Source organism: Primulina huaijiensis, chromosome 9 (assembly GCF_012295235.1).
Source record: "Primulina huaijiensis isolate GDHJ02 chromosome 9, ASM1229523v2, whole genome shotgun sequence".
NCBI classification, from domain to species: domain Eukaryota; kingdom Viridiplantae; phylum Streptophyta; class Magnoliopsida; order Lamiales; family Gesneriaceae; genus Primulina; species Primulina huaijiensis.
The window spans coordinates 8,599,801-8,622,488 of NC_133314.1; the positions used below are offsets into that span (position 1 = coordinate 8,599,801).

Below are 22,688 nucleotides of genomic sequence, written 5' to 3' on the forward strand. Positions count from 1 at the left end.
TATATATATACTGTCCTGTCCAAGGTCTATTCTAGCCGTGTTCAAGACGAATTCGATTGGTCAAATATACAAAAAGTTAACGACACAGATTTTGATATATCCGACACGTTTATCGGCTTGTTGCATCCGTATCGTATATGTATCCGATACTTCAAAAATTTTTTTTTTAGGAGTTTCCCTGCTGCATAGGTTAAACTGGAATTTATTGCATTTTAGTTTCTGCCTTGTGGTTATGAAACGTCCACTACCTTTTCACCTTAAAATCGTACAAAAATTTTTATTTATATATATTTTTTATAAACTTCGAACCATTCTATTAAAAATATCATCCAACATTTGAAAATCCTAAATGCATAAAAATTCATAATTGTCAACCACCAAACTCATACGTCAACATTTTAAAAATCATTCAAAATTGAACTTCAAAATCGAGCATAAATCTCTAAATAGAAAATCCTCAAAATCTTTTCGTAAACTTTAAATACTAAATAAGTAAATGAGGAATATCAATGTCCCTCAGAAATGTACTGCTGAACTCTATCCACCCAAGCGTCAGCGTCTCCCTCAATCTCATCCTCATCTGCAACCATCCAAACCTAGAGAGTCTAATGACTCAGCACGTTCTAACCATGAGTAAAAAGTATTACATATACAAGCACATGCACAAAAATCATACTTTTATTTAAAATAGCTAGCATAAATTTGTAAGCAGAAATAAATCATAAATCATTAAATCGTAAAGCTTTCCATCATCGTATATTATTTTTGAGTGAAGTTTGATCTTTGAAAGTGACTAGCTGTAATCGTATCATCACGTGAGTCGACTGATCAGTCTTAGCCCACCATTGCACATGGGAACGGGCACTAGGCCTCGTCGTAAGTGGAAATACGATCGTCGGGCTCCTTCTTGGCCTTTTCCCGTAAACGAGCTCCATCTGGGGCCTTTTCCCTCACTACATATCATATCATATCATGTTTGTCACAGTGAATTCACATCCTTCAAAATATTTTTTTCCTTTTTATTCATAAAATATCATGTCCTTCAAAATTCGTAAAATAACATTTTTCCAGGAAAAATCGTACAACTTTAGCATTTATTGTAAAATACCATATTTTCATCATAAACATTTTAAAATATCTTTAGCATGTATTATGATTCTTCGGGGCATTCCAAAGCCTTCAGTACTATCCGAGACGCAAAATGATCATTTTACCCCGGGACTCCAAAATTCCCGATTTTGACTTTTTCTTACCGTCATTGACTCGAGCATATCCCCATAATATCATATAAGTTTAAATTTGACTTCTAATATTTTACTTAGACGATTATCCGAGTCTTTCGATTTAATAACTTAATGACTAAATCATGAAGCGTTTTTAACCCGAATAAATTTAAAACTTAATATCTTCTTCCCAAATTTTAAACATAAACTTTTTATCTCTAACTTAACATGACACCTTAAAATACATACATAAACATTTTTTAGACGTAAAATTAAGCTCCTCAACTAATTTTTCAATTTGTTTTAAAACTTAACCGTACGTCCTGGTTTTAACCTGTATCGACTCAAAACTTTACCAAACTTGAAGCATAGCCTATTAACACCTAACCATATCTTATACAACCCAATTCAAGTCATTTAAGACCCTTGATCAAGCCTAGGAACCTTCTGAAATTTTCTGTACATAAAAACCTAACCCTAGTTTGTACGGACCGTAGCTTGCCTCGACTCCAGCCCTTAACCACCATGCCCAGACCTTAGTTGTCCCTCCTAGGACCATGACTGAACCCTAGACAAGCTACTGGAACAGAGCCCTTGCACGAGGACGGCCCCTTAACCGTGACCTAAGCCTTACGCGCGTCTAGCTTCCCCTAAAGCCCTAGGCCTTGCACCAGCCTTCCTCCAAGCCATCTAGGACCTTGACCTAGCCCCCTTAGGACCCCTGGACGTGCCCTAACAGCAGCTAAGAGCCGTGTCCTTCTAGGAACCCTAGCCGAAAACTCTAGCCCATAGAAACTCAAATTTTTGTTCATGTTGCTACCCTATCTTGTCCAGCCCTTAAACATGCATCTATGGACCCTTAAACACATTAAAATTCATCCCTTCCCATAGCTCTATCATGGCAGCCCCTTTGTGCATCATAAACAAGAGTTTTAAAAGATGAAGACTCTAGTTTTATCATGTTTATGTCATAAAAACGAAAATAAAAAGAGGGTTTCATTTTATTCATGCAAACATGATTAAACACACATAATATGGTTTGAATGGTGCAAAAAGAAAGTTTAGAAACGTGCCTTTGCGTTTAAAACACTCGAAATACGAATACCGAAGCGGTAGAACGTCGGTGACGAACGGAGGACGATTTCTATTTTTTTCTACATTTTTTCTTGTCAACCCCACCAAAAACCTACCTTGTGATGTAAGGAAGTCGGGTGATCATTGTTGGAAGGAAAAACGAGGAAGAAAATCGAAAAACGAGGGAGAAAAAAATCGGAAATTCCCTTGCCAAGGAACCCAAGGTTTCGGCAGTTCTTGCCCACTTTCTTTCAATTGAATTTACGTAAATGTGTGTGTGTGCGTGTAGGTGTGTTTAGGTGTTTTTGTGTGTGTGAGTTTACGGTTTAGGGCTTATTTATTTTAAAAAAACAAAAAGGTTTTCTTAATCAACTTAATGAATGGGCTTAATCAACCCTAGTTTTTTTTATTAATAAATTAGGCCCATTTAAGATTAATAAAATCACTAAGCCTCAATTTAAAAGATTTAAAAACACTTATTTCCAAAAATCCCTTATAAATTACATAAAATTCTTTGATCTCACTAATTAATTTAAATTTGACCTTAAAAATGCAATAATCCTTAAAATATTTAAAATAAATATTTTCTTAACTAAAAATAAAATTTAGCTTTTAAATTTTTAACATTTTAATTGTCTCCGGTCCACCGATATTCGTCTGAAAATCTTTAAATTATGAAACCAATCAAAATTACACAATTAATAATTTAGTCACTCAAAATATATCATTCACGCATCCAAAATCATTTACTTCAAATATTTTAGCAATTTAACAATATTCAATAATGCGGTCTACGTGTACTGATTTTCGAGCGTTACGGGTTATTTCTTTGATCTTCCAGATAATTTCGTTTGAATTTTGGTTTTTAGCTCGAAGTATGATCCCATAAAATTTTGTGAGCTTGTGGTACTTTTAAAACATAATTTTTTACAAAGTTCTTTGAATACTTTCAAGTTTCAGTAGCATTCCGAGTACCAATTTTTAGGTCCAAATTCCAATAGATGATTATATGATTCTCACATTAGATATTTTGAACCGGCACGTTCATCCTTCCATACCACGTTGTTTTTGTCTCTATTAATCCCTGTCTGCTTCTAAGTTCTCAAGGATGGGAATATCTTAGGTTTACTAAAGGTGCTAGGTGTACATGTGCTGTTGAGCTTAGGCTCAAGACACAACCCCTCACAGTAATGTAAACTAAGGAATTCTCTTTTACAATTGAGATGTATGGTAAAGAAAAATGTCATATAGCATCTGATATTTATTTTAAAATGAAACAAATACTTTTTCAGGCCTTAAGAAGGTATTGATTTTTGGGAAGTAATAACTGATCCTGCTAGGAGAGCGTTCAAAACGTGAAGTTTGGGTTATTGTACCTTAAATGACTGGAGTTGCACCATTACCACTAGTTTTAACTTTTTGTAAAACAACAAGAACTCGATAGTGTACTCCAAGAAGTGTAATTATTGGGAGAGGATTGTTGAGAAACAATAATTGCTTATGTTAAAGTGATCGAAACATGGCGTTTGTATTGCTAAACAATTTAGAATATTGGAGTTGTACTGTTAAAGCTGCAAATGTCCGATCTTATTAGAATGACTTTTACATTGGATTAACCTAAATTATATGATCCTTTTGTTTCATGCTTGTTAAATGAGACTTGAGCCTTTAAGGCCCACCACTACGCATGCGCTTAGTTGTCCACGTGGTCACATTACTGCAGTTCTATGCCTTGGCATGTCCGTAGGCGCAGAGGCCGAGCCTTGCTGTGGTTTGAGCATAGGTGAAATAAATTTCAGTATGAAAATGACATGTCCTCTGTGCAAGGTAACTTCCATTGTGTAAACATTGATTAGCTTTCGTCAGACTATTGTTTCCTTATAAGACATTAGCGTATTTTCGCTTTACCTCACTATACGTGACCAGAAGTATAAAATCAGAACGATAATGTAAAGAGTCTGATTTATTTACGATTACCATTGCAACTTTATAAACTCTAATCCATTCAAAGTTGTGTTTTTATCACGGGGTATTTTGCCGCAAGGGAAAATTCCTCGAGGGTGTGGAGGTAGTCTTCATTTTAAATCAACTCATCTAGATCTTCTCAAACTTCTGATTCCACCCTTGACTACTCTGCCTTGTATGATGGTATTCTATTACGCAATTTACAGGGAACAGAGGATGACGTGGTAAATTGGCTTCACGGCAATGGTTTATGGAAAATGTCCAAGGAACCTTATGAGCCCTTGTGGATTAAGGGAGGTGGGCACTGCAACCTTGAGCTTTATCCAGATTACATCCACCATCTTTGCAGATTCATTCAAGAAATGGAGAATGTAACCACTGCAGTTCGACTCAAAAAGATGCTTCAATCACTTCGTTCGCAGAGAAAGACTCGTAAATGCTGTAAAATTAGAATAAGATATCCCAAATTCCCAAGTTGTCACAAATGCCCACACTGTCCGAATCTTAAATGCACAGATTGCTACTGGTGGCGGCCTAAATGCCCGAACTGGCAGCCAAAGTTCACAATATGGCGACCAAAGTGCCCCGAGTATCTCAAACCAAGCTGCACTACATGTACATGCCGGTGCATGAAATGCACTTGTGGGTTCACGTTGTGCTCGTGTTTGTGCGGAGCTAAATGTTCGTGTTGCTGATACGAAACGGAGGGTATGCGAAGAGGTTTGGATGAAGAGTAAGAATGGTTTTATTTTTGTACAGATTGGTGAAAACTTGGAGATGATGTTTGAGTAGTTTGTGACATTGACTAGTTTTAGGATTTTGAACATGTACAATGACATTTGTGCTTGTTTTATAGTGGTGGTTACTTTTCTCAACTTTCTAGTATTATTTTTTTTAAAAGAAATTTTCTTGCATTATTCAAGGTGCAACGATTTGTTGAAATTTTGTTGGGCACTGAAACATGATGTTTACTTGGAAGCAAAATAAAATTGAATTTATTTTTTTATTTTTTAAAGAATTTGGATTTGATATGGATTTAAAAATTCCAAAGATTTAAAACTTAAATTAAATAAGCATTTGGGGTTTCAAGTTCGTTTTATGTGTTTGGTTAATGTTAAGGAAAAAAATCATTCATACGTATCGTTTCTTAGTCGAAAATAAAGGGATATGAAGTATATTTTGATAAAAGGTGATTTCTAAAAAATGTAGATTAAGCGTGAAACGTGAATGACAATTTCATTTTCAGTTAAAAGCGAAGAAAAAGTAGTCAACTTGAGGTTTGACCACATTAAATGTGAAAAACGTGATTAAGAACGATTAATTTTGAGTTTTTTATATAAAATTTTAAGTTAACTTTATTTTTTAAATTTTATGTTAATTTTTATTTTATTCTTTACATAAATTTTATATTTTAAATATTTTACAATATTCATGTTTAAAAAAAAAACATTAAAGACGTTTAAATGTCCTCTAATGGTTACTTTTGATACTAAAAAAATTTAGATAAGGAAAAAGATAGAATAGAATTGTTGATCGGGTAGAAACCCTTGATGCTATTGAGGTCGATGGACTGATAATATTAGATCCAAAAAGATAGACGAGTCGAAAATGGTGTGGAGGGTGAGACCAACAGAAGTCGGAGGATTTCATGGTTAATAATCTGCCACAGTATCCAAAAATATTTGCAGAGGCGGGTGCTCGTTTCCAGGTAGACCTGGCCAAGGCCGGATCGAACCCAGAACTAATCCATGGTCAACGGATCAGTTAATGGGTCAACCTGTTTGACCCGCAATCGTAACCACCAACCTAGGGAGATCCGGTAATTGTTTACGGGTGTAATACCCGTTGACCGGTCGAGTTGGACGGGTTCCACCCGACGAGTCGGTCAATTATTATCTTTATATATCTTAAATGAACAGCCAAGATCAGTTGATAAAGTGACCGTTGAAGATCTACGGTCATGATTATGTGACTGTTGTCGATCTGGTGTGTTGAGGCCCGTGTTTCGTACTTGAAAATTTGCGGAATAATTTAAAATTTTTTTTTCTCTTTAATTAAATAAAAAGCATCATTTATAAAATAAACTGATAAAAATGGTTCAACGTTTAAAGTAGCAGCGGAAGTAAATATTTGTTTCAAAGTAACAACAAAAAAAATTTAAACAAAATAAAAACTGAGTTTGGAATAAAAATAGTAAGTGGTGAAAATGAGGTCATCGGGTTCCTACTACTGCCGACCCACGATGGCTCACTGGTCCCCGCCCTCGGTCCCGACCTCATCAGTACCTACAACAATCAAGTCTAGTGAGTCTATGTAAGGCCCGAGATGTTATCAATTTTGTAAGACACCGAAAAGCAAATAGTATTGATGGCATTTTTGTAATTAAGTGGAAAATATTTAATTTAAATTTGATGGCAATTTTGTAATTAAGTGGAATTGATTTAAATTGGATGACAATTTCGTAATTATTGGATGGCAATTTCGTAATTATTGAGGGCAGAATTGCAAATAGTTAAGAATTCACAGGCTAAAGTGCAATATTGGATTGAGTGGGACACTTGTCACCACCATACAACTTGTTATATACATTTGCAATTATCTTTAAATCTTCAACAAAGAACCGAGACTTCCATGAATGGAAAGTCCTGAAGCTTCATTTTGCCTTAAAAATTTGATTGTACAAGATCCGGTTATCCGAATTTCGATCCGAGCACAGTTTTGTGATCCTCTCGTCGATAGCTACTACAGGATGTAAGTTTTATTGAGTTTTGTTATCATTTGATATTATGATATTGGAGAAATTATTATTTGATCATTATTATGTGTTCTGGGAATACTACACATCGTAGAATCGAAACCGGATTGAAGAACAGATTGATTATGGAATTGTTATGATTTTCTGATTATAGTGATTGAGATTGGACAGATTTGAATTATGAAGTGATTACAAATTGTAGCAGATATGTGTTATGATTTGTAATTGATATCTGTTGATATTGTATTGACGGGATATCGGGATTGTGCCGTTATGCCGTTGAATTTGAAATAAATTCAGATTGATCAGATTAAGTATTGAATTGGGAATGGAATGTGATATTATTATTTTCGATATGTCATTTCAGATTGACAGAGACAGTCTTGAATTCAGAACTTCCAATTCTTCAGACCGAGACTACGAACGAAAGGTATAAGTCAATGTTAACCGGGAGATTAACTTGAGTCAGATTGGACTCTAGTTTTCCTAAAACCACATACTTTATTTTATTTCTATTGTTTGGCATTGATATGATTAATCTATTGAATTATAGAGAATAGAGAATAGCCGATAGCTATTGAGCGAGAGTCATTGACAGAAGGGCCAGAGTGTGACAGAGTGGTCATTGGCCCATTGCACATTGTCACAGGATAGGTTTGGCGGATATGCCAAGTCTGTGGCGGATATGCCAAGACACTGGATTATTGAATTATATCGATATTGCTTAGGGGCGGATTGACTCATATCGCTGAGATTCGATATATGTGTCAATGTCCAGAAACAGGGATCCCTAGAGTAGAAATGAGTTGAGTCGGATTGTTTTATCTGTATTCACTAATGTGTCATAAATTACGATTCATGTTATTTGATACATGATTTATGCTTTTGTACATGATTTTATGTATTGCATGTATACATGTTTTATACTCGAATTATATTCTCACCGAAATTATCCGGCTGTTGTCGTGTTTGTATGTGTGCGAGACAACAGGTGGGACAGGATCAGGGTCGAGGAGATGAGGAGAGATCGTGATTAGAGTGGAGACTACGGATTTTGATGTTGATGTAAATAGGGTTGGAACACTTGACAGTTAGTTGTTGAACCTGATTTTAAATGGATGTTTGTTGTACAAGACTTGTACTTTTATACTGAGATGTATATGAGATTGATTTCACTACGTTCCGCATTTGAAGAAATTTTTTTTTTATGACCCAAATTACTTGATTAGTAAATTGATCCTAATGATGATTAAGAATTGAATTAGCGTCCGGGTCCCCACAACAGGTGGTATCAGAGCTGTAGGTCCCTTAAACTGAGATAGAAGCTAGTGAGCGGGTTAGATTGAGTTTTCTTTCCTTGCCTTTGAATGCTAGCATGTTTTACTGCTTTGAAATACATGTTACTTGATTATCTGATTTGATATGGTAATGTGTATTATTGAGAATGAATCATAACCGATTCTTGATCAGCAGTAAGATGATCAGAGGAGGACTGAAACAGGTTTGTTGTATTGGGTTCCTAATCCTTTTGATAATCAGATATGCCTCCCCGACGAATTGCAGAACAGGGCAGTACATTGAATCCTCCAATGGATGTGACAGCAACACCGATGGAAACATTGCTGAAGAGATTTTAGTCATTTCATCCATCGACTCTGAAGGGTACTGAGAATTCAGTTGATTGCGAGAGTTGGCTAGATGACATTGAGATGCTGTTTGAGTCCTTGGATTATACAGATGAGCGGAGAGTGAAACTGATTGGGCACCAGTTGCATGACGTTGCAAAGTACTGGTGGATTACAACGAAGAGAGCATTGGAGCATAGAGGTATGAATGTTACTTGGAATGTATTTAAGACTGAATTTTATCAGAGATTCTTTCCAGTGTCATGTAGAAAGGACAAAGGCGCAGAATTTGCAAATCTGAGACAGGGTCAACTGAACATTGAGGAATATGTGACCAAGTTCTCTACATTACTACGATTTGCTCCACATGTGGCCGAGAACGACGAAGCTGTTGCTGATCAGTTCATCAATGGCCTGAATCCTGAAATCTTTACAGTGGTGAAGATTGGACGATCGAACAACTTTGCTGATGCCCTGAACAGAGCAAAGGGAGCCGAAGCTGGTCTGATTAGACAGAAAGGAGCTTCGTATGTCGCACCAGCACCGAGACCACAGCAACCATCCTCAGCTCAGTTTCCACAAACTCCTCACAGATTTGAGAATGGCAGTAGCAGCAGTGGAAAGAGAGATCAGTTGAAAGCTCGAGGGAAACAGTTTAAGAGATCTGGAAGCAGTTCATCCAGTTCTAGTGGCTCACGACAGACTGCCCAGAGCCAGAGTTATACCGGAGCTTATGGCAGCATGTGTGGAGGGAGACATTCCACAGAGCAGTGTCGAGGAGGGTTTGGCAGTTGCGTATTTGCGGACAGCAGGGACATTTTGCTAGAGTATGTCCCCAGAGAGGTTCTCAGGGATCCCAGGGAGCAGAGTCATCTGGATCAGTGGCTCAGACAGCGAGACGACCATCAGCTGTTCATTCTTTCCGGCCAGCACCATCTACCCAGTCACAGCAGAGGCCAGGAGGAAGCCAGACAGTGAGCCAGCCTCCTAGACAGCAGGCCAGAGTATTTGCTTTGACCGAGGAGCAGGCACAGGACGCACCTGATGATGTTGTTGCAGGTAACTGTTTTATTTCTGGTTACCCTGCTTATGTATTGATCGATACTGGTGCATCTCATACATTTATTTCTGAGAGATTTGCATTGATGCATGCATTGCCTGTTGAGTTCCTATCTACTATAATATCTGTTTCTTCTCCTTTGGGGAAAGGTTTGATATCCGTGACTTCGGTTAGATCTTGTGTGCTACAGTATGACGGACATGAGATTGAGCTAGAATGTATTGTACTTGGGTTGTCTGATTTTGACTGTACTATCGGTATTGATATGCTGACCAAGTACAGAGCTACAGATGATTGTTTCCACAAGATTGTGAGATTCAGACCTGACATGGCTGAAGAGTGGAAATTTTACGGTAAGGGTTCTAGAGCTAGAATTTTTTTAATATCAGTATTATCTATGACTCGATTATTGCAGAAAGGAGCAGAGGGGTTCCTTATCTATTCAGTTGATTTACTGAAATCGAGCCCATCATTGGCGGATTTGCCAGAGGTGTGTGAGTTTGCTGATGTCTTCCCAGATGAGATTCCGGGTTTACCTCCGATGCGAGAGATAGATTTCAGCATTGAATTGATGCCAGGTACAGTTCCAATCTCTAGAGCTCCGTACAGAATGGCACCAATTGAATTGAAAGAGTTGAAAGAGCAGTTGGAAGATTTATTGGTCAAGGGGTACATCAGACCGAGTGTTTCTCCTTGGGGTGCTCCAGTATTGTTTGCAAGGAAGAAAGACGACTCAATGAGACTCTGCATCGATTACCGGCAACTGAACAAGGCGACGGTAAAGAACAAATATCCCTTACCTCGAATAGATAATTTGTTTGATCAGTTGCAGGGTTCTTTAGTATATTCCAAGATCGATCTGAGATCTGGATATCATCAGCTGAGAGTCAGGGATTCTGATATTTCCAAGACAGCGTTCAGAACCAGGTATGGACATTATGAGTTTATTGTTATGCCGTTTGGTTTGACCAACGCTCCAGCTGTATTTATGGGATTAATGAACCATGTGTTCCAGAAATATCTCGATGACTTCGTGATCATTTTTATCGATGATATTTTGATTTATTCCAAGAATATGATTGAACATGCTGAGCATTTGAGAACTGTTTTGAGAATTCTGAGGACTGAGAAATTATATGCTAAACTGTCGAAATGTGAGTTTTGGTTGAGACAGGTTGTATTTCTGGGTCATATTATATCGAGAGATTGTATATCAGTTGATCTCAGCAAGGTTGAGGCCGTGATTTCTTGGCCGAGACCGACATCAGTGCCAGAGATACGCAGCTTTATGGGTTTGGCAGGATATTATCGCCGATTTATTAAAAATTTCTCCAACATTGCTAAACCGATTACTCAGTTGACTCAGAAGAATGCTCCATTTGTTTGGTCTGAGGAGTATGAGTCTAGTTTTGTTGAGTTAAAGAAGAGATTGACAAGTGCTCAGGTGTTGACTATCCCGTCAGGTACTGGTGGATTTGTTGTATATTGTGATGCTTCTCACAGAGGTTTAGGATGTGTTTTGATGCAGCGAGGGCATGTTATTGCTTATGCTTCGAGACAGTTGAAGCCGCATGAATCTCGCTATCCAATTCATGATCTTGAATTGACAGCCATTGTATTTGCTCTGAAGATATGACGACATTACCTCTACGGTGAGAAATTTGAGATATATTCTGATCACAAAAGCTTGAAATATCTGTTTTCACAGTCAGAGCTGAATATGAGGCAGCGAAGATGGCTTGATTTATTGAAAGATTTTGATTGTGAAATCAAGTATTATCCAGGAAAGTCCAATGCAGCAGCTGATGCACTGAGTTGAAAGTTATGTTCTTTGTCCTTATCGACGATAGGTGTTTCAAATTTAATAGAAGATTGCTGTTTGTCTGGATTGATATTTGAGACAGATAGTAAACCACTGAGATTATATGCCATTCAAGCTGAACCAGAGCTGATTTTGAGAATTAAAGCGACTCAGAAAGTTGATCAGAAAGTACAGGAATCAATTGAGATGTTCAGATCATGTCATCGGTCAGAGTATTAGGTACATGATTATGTACTGTATGTGCATAATCGGATTGTTGTGCCAGATGTTTCAGATTTGAGACATCGGATATTGTCAGAAGCGCACGATAGTCGATTCAGTATTCATCCGGGTGGTAGAAAGATGTATAATGATTTGAAGACATAGTTTTGGTGGAAACAGATTAAATATGACGTTACAGAGTTTGTGTCAAAGTGTCTGAATTGCCAACAGGTGAAAGCTGAAAGAAAGAAACCAGGAGGTCTACTGCACAGTTTGTCGATTCCTGAATGGAAATGGGATCACATTTCCATGGATTTTGTGACGCAGTTACCAAGATCTTCCAGAGGTCGTGATGCGATTTGGGTCGTGATTGACAGATTGAACAAATCAGCATGCTTTATTCCATATCAAATGACATACAGATATGACCAGATGGCTAAGATCTATGTCAGAGAAGTGGTCAGATTGCACGGAGTACCAAAGTATATTGTATCAGACCGTGATCCTCGGTTTACTTTGCACTTTTGGCAGAGTTTACAGCAGGCTCTAGCTACGAAGTTACATCTGAGTACCGCATATCATCCACAGACCGATGGACAGTCAGAGCGGACTATCCAGACATTGGAAGATATGCTGAGAGCTGTAGTACTTGATTTTAGCACTAGTTGGTAGGATTCATTACCACTTTGTGAATTCTCGTACAACAACAGTTATCAGACGAGTATTGAGATGGCTCTATTTGAAGCATTGCACGGTAAGAAGTGCAGATCCCCTCTGTATTGGGATGATATCTCTGAAGTTCCTGAGATTGGACCTGAGATGATCAGAGAGATGACAGAAAAAGTGAAGCTGATTCAGAAGAGAATGAAGACAACTCAAGATAGACAGGACAAATATGCCAATGTTCGACGCAGACAATTGGTATTTGAGGCAGGAGACCGAGTATTCCTGAAAATTTCACCTTTCAGAGGAGTTGTCAGATTTGGCAAGAAAGGGAAGTTGTCTCCACGTTTTATTGGGCCGTATGAGATTCTCGAGAAGATAGGAGATCGTGCCTATCGACTTGCATTACCGCCTTTTTTATCTAGAATACATGATGTCTTTCATGTATCTATGCTGCGGAAGTATCTCCCCGATGATTCTCATATTATTCAGCCAGACGAGGCCGAGCTTGATGAATCTCTGAGTTATATCGAAAAACCGATTCAAATTATTGATCGTAAAGAAAAGAAACTCAGAACAAAGAACATCCCACTTGTGAAAGTCCAGTGGACTCGTCATGGCATTGAAGAAGCTACTTGGGAGACTGAATCAGATATGAGACAGGAGTTCCCAGAATTATTCCACTGATGTGAGTTTCCTATTTCAGTTTCTGTTATTTCTGATTTGATTGCCATTGCTTGAGATTTCGAGGACGAAATCGTGTCTCAGAGGGGGAGAATTGTAAGGCCCGAGATGCTATCAATTTTGTAAGACATCGAAAAACAAATAGTATTGATGTCATTTTTGTAATTAAGTGGAAAAATATTTAATTTAAATTTGATGGCAATTTTGTAATTAAGTAGAAAAATACTTGATTTAAATTTGATGGCAATTTCGTAATTATTGGATGGCAATTTCGTAATTATTGAGGGCAGAAATGCAAAAAGTTAAGAATTCACGGGCTAAAGTGCAATATTGGATTGAGTGGGACACTTGTCACCACCATACAACTTGTTATATACATTTGCAATTCTCTTTAAATCTTCAACAAAGAACCGAGACTTCCATGAATAGAAAGTCCTGAAGCTTCATTTTGCCTTAAAAATTTGATTGTACAAGATCCGATTATCCGAATTTCGATCTGAGCATAGTTTTGTGATCCACTCGTCGATAGCTACTACAGAATGTAAGTTTTATTGAGTTTTGTTATTATTTGATATTTTATTATTTGATCATTATTATGTGTTCTGGGAATACTACACATCGTAGAATCGGAACCGGATTGAAGAACAAATTGATTATGGAATTGTTATGATTTTCTGATTATAGTGATTGAGATTGGACAGATTTGAATTATGGAGTGATTACAAATTGTAGCAGATATGTGTTATGATTTGTAATTGATATCTGTTGATATTGTATTGACGGGGATATCGGGATTGTGCCGTTATGCCGTTGAATTTGAAATAAATTCAGATTGATCAGATTAAGTATTGAATTGGGAATAGAATGTGATATTATTATTCTCGATATGTCATTTCAGATTGACAGAGACAATCTTGAATTCAGAACTTCCAATTCTTCATACCGAGACTACGAACGAAAGGTATAAGTCAATGTTAACCGGGAGATTAATTTGAGTCAGATTGGACTCTAGTTTCCCTAAAACCACATACTTTATTTTATTGCTATTGTTTGACATTGATATGATTAATCTATTTAATTATAGAGAATAGAGAATAGCCGATAGCTATTGAGCGAGAGTCATTGATAGAAGGGCCAGAGTGTGACAGAGTGGTCATTGGCCCATTGCACATTGTCACAGGATAGGTTTGGCGGATATGCCAAGTCTGTGGCAGATATGCCAAGACACTGGATTATTGAATTATATCGATATTGCTTTGGGGCAGATTGACTCCTATCGCTGAGATTCGATATATGTGTCAATGTCCAGAAACCGGGATCCCTAGAGTAGAAATGAGTTGACTCGGAGATGACGAGTCAGATTGTTTTATCTGTATTCACTAATGTGTCATAAATTACGATTCATGTTCTTTGATACATGATTTATGCTTTTGTACATGATTTTATGCATTGCATGTATACATGTTTTATACTGGGATTATATTCTCACCGGAATTATCCGGCTGTTGTCGTGTTTGTATGTGTGCATGACAACAGGTGGGACATGATCAGGGTCGAGGAGATGAGGAGAGATCGTGATTAGAGTGGAGACTACGGACTTTGATGTTGATGTAAATAGGGTTGGAACACTTGACAGTTAGTTGTTGAACCTTAGTTTAAATGGATGTTTGTTGTACAAGACTTGTACTTTTATACTGAGATGTATATGAGATTGATTTCACTACGTTCCGCATTTAAAGAAATTTTTTTTTATGACCCGAATTACTTGATTAGTAAATTGATCCTAATGATGATTAAGAATTGAATTAGCGTCCGGGTCCCCACAGTATAAAGACTCAGCATGCATATATCGTAAATAACAAGTACATTTATCATAAAATTTCATGCCATGTAAAGATATCATGTCTTAAAATGTAACGTGGAAATATCGTGTCATAAAGCGTATCATGAAAATCGTGTCATGAATAATTATAAATACGTGCATAACTGAACTGAAAATCGTAAGTGAAATGTTTGCTCCGTACAGCCCTGTCATGAAATAGCATGTAATAATTTTCTGTTGAGATTATGTTCTACGCAAGTGGCCCATGAACTGAACTGAATCGCCTGATCAGACTAAACCACAGTATACTGGGCGGTAGAGATCATCACAGCCCTTGGACTGGATATCCGTACCAATAAATGAACATGAACCGATTAGTGACCACCGGGTGAGGTAATAATCCTATGATAAGCTGCAATCCCATGATAGTGAGGTGGCCACAAGCAATATCGCATAAATCTCAAAAATGAATATTCTATATTTCTATGCACGTAATATAATTAAATAACATAATTAAACATCATGTATTAATTTACCAAATGGGTTGGATCATTCTCAGGCTTGCTGCGCCCTAATTCTAACATGAAAAATATGCAAATGATTTAACCTGACCAAATCTTCGTAATTGAACCCAAAAACGAAACAATTACGCTCAACGACTTAGTATTTAACCATGACTCCGTGTCAACCCGAACCACCACCGAACCATCATTTAGTCATGATTAAATTACCTCTAAAATGATAAAATAATGCTCCTAAAGTTGTACAAGTCGAAATTTTGGTGAATGGAGGCCAAAACATGAAACGCTCTTTCGAGAGTCACTTTGGCACATTGCACCGTAAATTCTCGTACGACCTCTAAACTTGACCGAATCACGAACGGCCAAAAGCATGACCTTCTTAACTCGATTAGGTACTGTCCAGTCCAAGGCCATATGCTAAAAGCCAACCAAGTACTCGAAACACACCTCTAAACCGCAGGTACAGTTGCTGTCAAAAATACAGCAGCTGTTGGTACGTTTCCTTGCGTTGTTTTCGGGACTATTGGCCATTGGGGCTTGAACAACACCAGCAACCACTCAAAGCTCCCACCCGAGAATGCATATGCACGCGTGGGGTGTCTCGCTTGTTCCTGCTGTCACGGACCATTCCAGTGGTCATTTGATTGACTATGGCATGATCTAGACATCAAGAGGTATGGTGTGAACCATGGCTAAGGACCAAGAGCCAGCCAAGATCCACACCAACACCATAAAGCCGAAGTTACACGTGCATAAATATGAAGGAGATCGAAGGGGGCTATTCTTATTTTATTTGAAAACCGATGCAACCATGGACCAAGCCTTGAAAGGCCGACTTGGTATCGTCTTAGACATAACAAGGAGATGTTCTAAACATGGCTATAGCCCCTAGGGCAGCCAAGATCAGAAACATCATCCTTGACAGCAAACTGAAAATCGAAACTCAATATGACATTGGGGGGGGGGGGGGGAGAGTTGCTGTCATTTCTCAATTCCTACATGCATGGGGCTTGAATTAATGTACCAACATGGTCTTGACACACCCTAGTAAGTCCTAGGTGCAGCCTTGGGAGCCTAGGGTCGAGCCAACCACCTGAAACAACACAAACATGGAACCCGTGAAGGCACAGAGGAAACCATAAAATTCTGTACATAATTTTTGAAAGGTGCTGCTGAAATTTTCGGTTCTTGCTTCATAAACTCATGATCATGAAATGTTTAAAATCATATTATGGCTTGATTGAAGAGTGAAAGAAAAATATAGACATGCCTGGAAATAGTTTGAAAGGAAAACGAATTAATACGACGATACGGCGCGACGGACGGAGTTGTTTCACTTTCTTGTTTTTTCTTTCTTGTTTTCTCCCTAGCAAATCTCGATTTTCTCTACTGAAAATGCTCTGAATTTTCGAAAATGGAGAGGGAGAGAATGGCTAGGAATGAGGGAAAAGTTTACAAGATAAAAGGGAGAAATGAATCTTGCTATCTTCCTAGTTTGTGAGATAAGGAATGATTTGATATCAAAAGATTTTTGAGGGATAATTAAGGGTGCACATGGTCGAATTTTTGGTCTAGGAACAAGGAGAAAATTGCTTAATTATTTAATTGTTGGTGATTTAAAAGTGGAGGAAATTATCTACCTAGAAAAGATTAAGGAAAGATAACAAGGAATGAGTTGTCCAACCAATTTAAATCTTTTAAAGGAAGGGATGACCGAATTTTTGTGGTAAATGGGGATGGAATATTGCTTGATAAACAAGGTAGAAATATTGCTTAAATGTTAATTAGTGGTGAATAAAATTTAGGTGATTATCTAATAAGAAAAGGATTAGGAAAGAATCAAAGGAATGAGTTGTCAAATATTTTTAAGTCTAGAAGGGAGGGGGGCCGATTTTTATCTAGTTAAATGAGCTAGGGAAATTGCTTAATTATTAATTATTGAAGATTTAAAGTTGAAGGAATTATCTATGCCAAGAAGGGATAAAGAAAGATACCCAAAATTGTGAGTTGACAAATTTAATTCCTACAAAAATGAAATGGCCAAAAATTATAATAAAATGGAAGGAAAAATATTTCTTAAATCTTGTATTTTAATTCTTTAGAGTTTTATCTACCCACTAAATAGTTTAGTGAATTAATAAATTAATTAAGGGATAACATTATCTTGCATGCATGACTAAATCTATAAATTAAATTACTAACATGTTAAATTGAAATTTCATAATTAAAATAAGTCTAGATTAACTTATCTCAATTGGTCACATATTTTAATTTAGGCTTTTAAATTAATTATTGGAAATAAAAGAACTTATTTACTACTTATCTCAAATTAATTAAATAAATCCTTAAACCTTCTTTTACATTAAATAAATTATTATTTGTCTTAAATTAAATTTAGGAATATTTTCTTATCATTAAATTTTATGTTAAAACTCCAACTCCGGTCCGACCTCGCTTATTTAATTAAAAAGGTAAAACTATGCTCATGCGATTTAAAATAAATAATCATGACTAAACAACTTTAAAATGTCTTAAATAATAAAGAAATCATTTTTTTAAAAAAAAATACTAGAAATTATGCATGGCTTATACGTAGTTTGATTTAACGGGTTCTACATGGTGGGTCAACCCCACACATCTTTCATATTTTTCACACAATTTTTTTTTTCAATCTCAAATTCTCAATTGTTTCTGATGATCCAAATATTTTTTATTATTAGTTTATTGTCACTTATTGAATTATTTTCATAATTACTTTAACATCATATTTATACAAAAGCCCGAAGCAATATCAAGTCGTAGAAGTGGAATAGTAAAGGGAAAGGACATCATGTCACCTGAGTTCGAGCATCGCTATTGTTAGGATAGGTTTAGGGGAAAATCATTGAGCTATTGAACATCGATAAATTAAATCGAGTTTGATTTTCAAACCAAGCGGAAGACACTCGAAATAATCCTTCGTAGAAACCGATTAAACATTTTTTAAAGCATTTAAAATATATGCAAGTTGAATGAGTAAAAAATATTTTAGTTAAAGCATTTTATCAAACACTTGCAATAATTTGGTATCTGAAGAACACATAAAATGCTTCAACAATGCATCTTTAAAATACTGGAAATGATAAGTAAATGCAATAAATAAATAGACATGAATTTGTTTATGGATGTTCGGAGACTTCACATGCTCCTACGTCACCCCTTCTTCTCCTTGGGAAGGATTCACTAGAAGACTTTGGTTTATACAACTCGTTGTACAAACCCACTCCGGAAGGACGACACCCAACTAGAACTCCTAGCACTCAAGATTGCAGATAGCACCTCACAATCAGAATATTGTTTAATGTCTCATATGCAAAGACTACAAACACATTGTTTTACGTCTTTGTGTGAAGACTCACTCAACTAATATTTGAAGTTCCACTCTCTTGTATATATATGAGTGATTGTGTGTGAGGAATTTATCCTTTACATTGTACATCTTAAATGTTCCTCACACAAGGGCTTGTGCTCTCAACTAGCTGATTTCTTCATGCTAAATGCCCATGTTTTGAATCCTCTTCAAAAGCTCTTGTTTAATTTTCAAGATGTTTTATTTATAAGCCCAAACAATGATATATACGTTAGACACAAGAATATTTCTGTTTGGAAAGTTTCTGTATTGTTTCTGATATTGCAACGGTCGAATTCGCCTTACTGGACATTTTCCCGACTGGTCAACTCTGGTCAACTCAACTGGTCGTTCAGTTCAACTGGTCAGCAGCTGGTTCAGTTCAGTTCAGTTGGTCAGCTGCTAGTTCGGTTCAGTTCAGCTGGTTCAGTTGGTCTGGTTCAGTTCAACTGGTTTAGTTGAGTTCAACTGGTTCAGTTGTTCAGAAGCTGGTCTGGTTTAGTTGGCCAGCTGCTGGTTCAGTTCAGTGGGTCAGCTGCTGGTTCAGTTAAGTTGATATGCTGAAATCAGCCTAGCTGATTTTAGTTTGTGCAGAACTAGTAGTTTCATTATCATTTATCAATATCTTAAACTTCGATTCAGACTTTAACTTCAGAAGATGATTTGTAGATCATCGTCTTATCTTTCAAAATAATACTGAGTTACTTCATTCCAATAAACGAGATGAGATATATGACCAAAATACCACAACTGCTCATACCCAACTCATTGCTATTTTCGTGCAATCAGTTTGGTAATTCAGCTATCAGTTAGACCTTGATAACATCCGATTTTCCTAACTGACGTGAAATACGACTTGTTTCAAATTGATTTTCTGATCAGTCAAGTTGGCGGATTGTCATTTGAATCATCCAGTTGAGAGATATCATCAAAATACTGAAGCTTGCCAGAAATTCAGTTTGTGCAAAATTCAGTTTCAGCTTGCTTCTTGTTTTAATAACTTCACACTTGAGTAAATATGTTAGAAACACAATAACAAATTTTGATAACATCAAAATCAAGATTGCGAACATGAAATGTTCCAATAATCTCCCCCTTTTTGATGATAACAAAACTTGGATAAACAATCGATTCAAATAACATATTTCTCTCCTTTTTTGTGTGAATTAAAAAATCATGTTTTCAAAACATTTTAAACAAAATTTTCTCCCTCTCAATATTTAAAAATAATATCTCCAATCATAATGAATTCTCTCCCTATATTTCTGATATTTTGAAAATTATAAAAGAAGAGGGATAACTAATCAATTTTCTCCATGGCTCATTTTCTGCTGCAGCACATATGCTCTGCCTTCAATTAATAAACTACTTTTTCTCGGGCATAAATAGGCTGCAAATTTATACCGCTGTAAACCTCTATGAGTCTAGTTTGCAATGCAAAAAGCGGTTTGTCATTTGGATACTCGAACAAGGAGATATGTCATTTTTCCCACGGTCGCTGCAAGCTGCACGAAAATTCAGTTTTGTATATATATGTTTAAAAAATCTGAAAATTTCGAATTTTAAACATCAAAATCAGTTTCAATGTTCTTTCAAGAACAACCCGCTCTGATACCACTTGTTAGGATCAGTTTGGGGAAAATCGTTGAGCTACAATAGCTCGGTTCTTGAAATATTGAACACCAATGAATTAAATCGATTTTGGTTTTCAAACCAAGCGGAAGACACTCGAAATAATCCTTCGTAGAAACCGATTAAACATTTTGTAAAGCATTTCAAATATATGCAAGTTGAATGAGTAAAAAATATTTTAGTTAAAACATTTTTTCAAACACTTGGTATGCAATATTTTTGTATTTGAAGATGTTCGAAGACTTCAAATACTCCTACGTCACCCCTTCAGAAGGATTCACTAGAAAACAGTGATTTATACAACTCTTTATACAAACCCACCCCGAAAAGGCAGCACCCAACTAGTACTCCTAGCACTCAAGATTGCAAGCAACACCTCACAATCAGCATATTGTTTAATGTCTCATAAGCAAAGATTACAAACACATTGTTTTACGTCTTTGTGTGAAGACTCACTCAACTAATATTTGAAGTTCAAGTCTCTTGTATATGTATGAATGATTGTGTGTGAGGAATTTATCCTTTACAGTGTACATCTCAAATGTATCCTCACACAAGGGCTTGTGTTGGAAACTTAATTTCGATGTTTGACAAAACGTAAGCCAAATTGATTAAATCAACTGATCAAAAAGACCGATCTCTTAACTGAAAGATCAATGCGAAGTTTATCAAAGGCAAACTGAAACAAGCTTAGCTGAACGTCACAAACAACTGACTGATCATTTGGAAACTGATCAGTCACTACAAACAGTTGTAAATTTATCGATCAGCTGTACACATCAAGAAAAAGACGTTCAACCGACAACAATACAAAAACAGACTGCAACAGATAGTGGGAACGCCGCAATTCATCTGCAGTGTACGAATGTCAGAAAAATGTTGACATGGCAAACCAACAGATAAAAAGATTCAAATTCTATTAAATGTTACCGTTAAAGAGAAGCCTATAAATAGCAGAGAAGAGCAGCTGAGAGATAGAGATAACACATAAAATTCTGAACATCTAAACTTGTCTATTCTTTGAAAAATACGTTGTTACTCTGCTGCCATAAAAGCTCACGCTTATCGCATATATTCGTAGCAATCAAGGCTACTCTTTCGAGCTTTCTAGCACAGTGTTATCTTCGTAAAACTCGATCTTGTAAGAGATCAGTTGTGCTAAATTCAGTTGTATACTGTAAAGCATTTTGTAAACTAAGAGTTTCAGTCTTGGCAGTGTTAAGTCCAAATTGAAGTGGGTATGTACGAACTTTTGTATCGATCAAAGTTGAAACGTCTGCAAACTTTTATTGCTTTAAAGGTACTTGATTTTTTTTTAAAACTCTTGATGATTCGGCTGATACATATACATATATATACAAAATATTTTTGCACCATTTTAAAATAAAACCAACCAACTAGTGTTTGAAAAATCCAAAGAATAGTCAAAACGTCAAATCATCTAACACATTACCAAACCTAAAAAATAATAAATTTGAAAAGTATAGCCCATACTAAATCTCTCAAGAGCATAAATAATCTTAAAAATCTTTAACGTGAATCATAAACGTAAATCATAAGTGCGGAAAAGTAGAAGCGCTGGTCCTCGAGTTATGTGCACCTTCAGTCTAGTCAGATCAACGATCAAGTCCTCCATCAAACTCATCTGCATCCATCACATCTAATGAGTCTAAAGACTCAACACACCATTATCTTTATAACAAATAATACGTATAAAACCACAAGCAACAGTAAAAATACTTTTACGTAAAAATAACATTTTCATGACATGGATAACATAAAACTCAACACTTTTCCTTTTCCTCATTTCATAACATATATCATTTTATCATAATCATAAACATTTTCTTTTTTATTTAACTCAGATCGTTAATTGTGACTTTTCTCATCCTCAAAAAGTCGAGGGATCCATCTACATGTAACCACAGTACTGGGCGGCGGGGACACTAGCAACACTCTCACTGGTCAACTGGGCCTTGGCCTATCCTTATCAAATGAAAATACGATCGTCGGGCTCTCTTTGGGGCCTTCTCCCATAAATGGGCTCTCTTTGGGGTCTTTTCCCTCACGATATTCCCATTCTTATCCTCATATCCTCAATAGTCACAGTTACTTCACTTCCTTCAACATTTTACATTTTCATCACTTTATAAAAATCATGCATAACATATCTTTTTTTTTGTTTTTGAAATCAAGCATGCAACAACCGAAAAAGAAAATTTGAAAAAAACACAACCAGTCAGGCAAGGAGAA

General features: G+C 36.4%; 1 protein-coding gene across 1 annotated transcript in view; it reads left to right on the forward strand.

Moving 5' to 3' along the window:
- LOC140984853 (uncharacterized) overlaps window positions 1-5,137 on the forward strand; it is a 16,818-nt gene extending 11,681 nt beyond the window's left edge. The window contains exon 5 of the mRNA XM_073452522.1: window positions 4,469-5,137. Within this exon, the coding sequence (XP_073308623.1) occupies window positions 4,469-4,957 (489 nt within the window). The 3' untranslated portion in view covers window positions 4,958-5,137. The remainder of the gene's footprint in view (window positions 1-4,468) is intronic.
- Window positions 5,138-22,688: the final 17,551 nt, after the last annotated feature.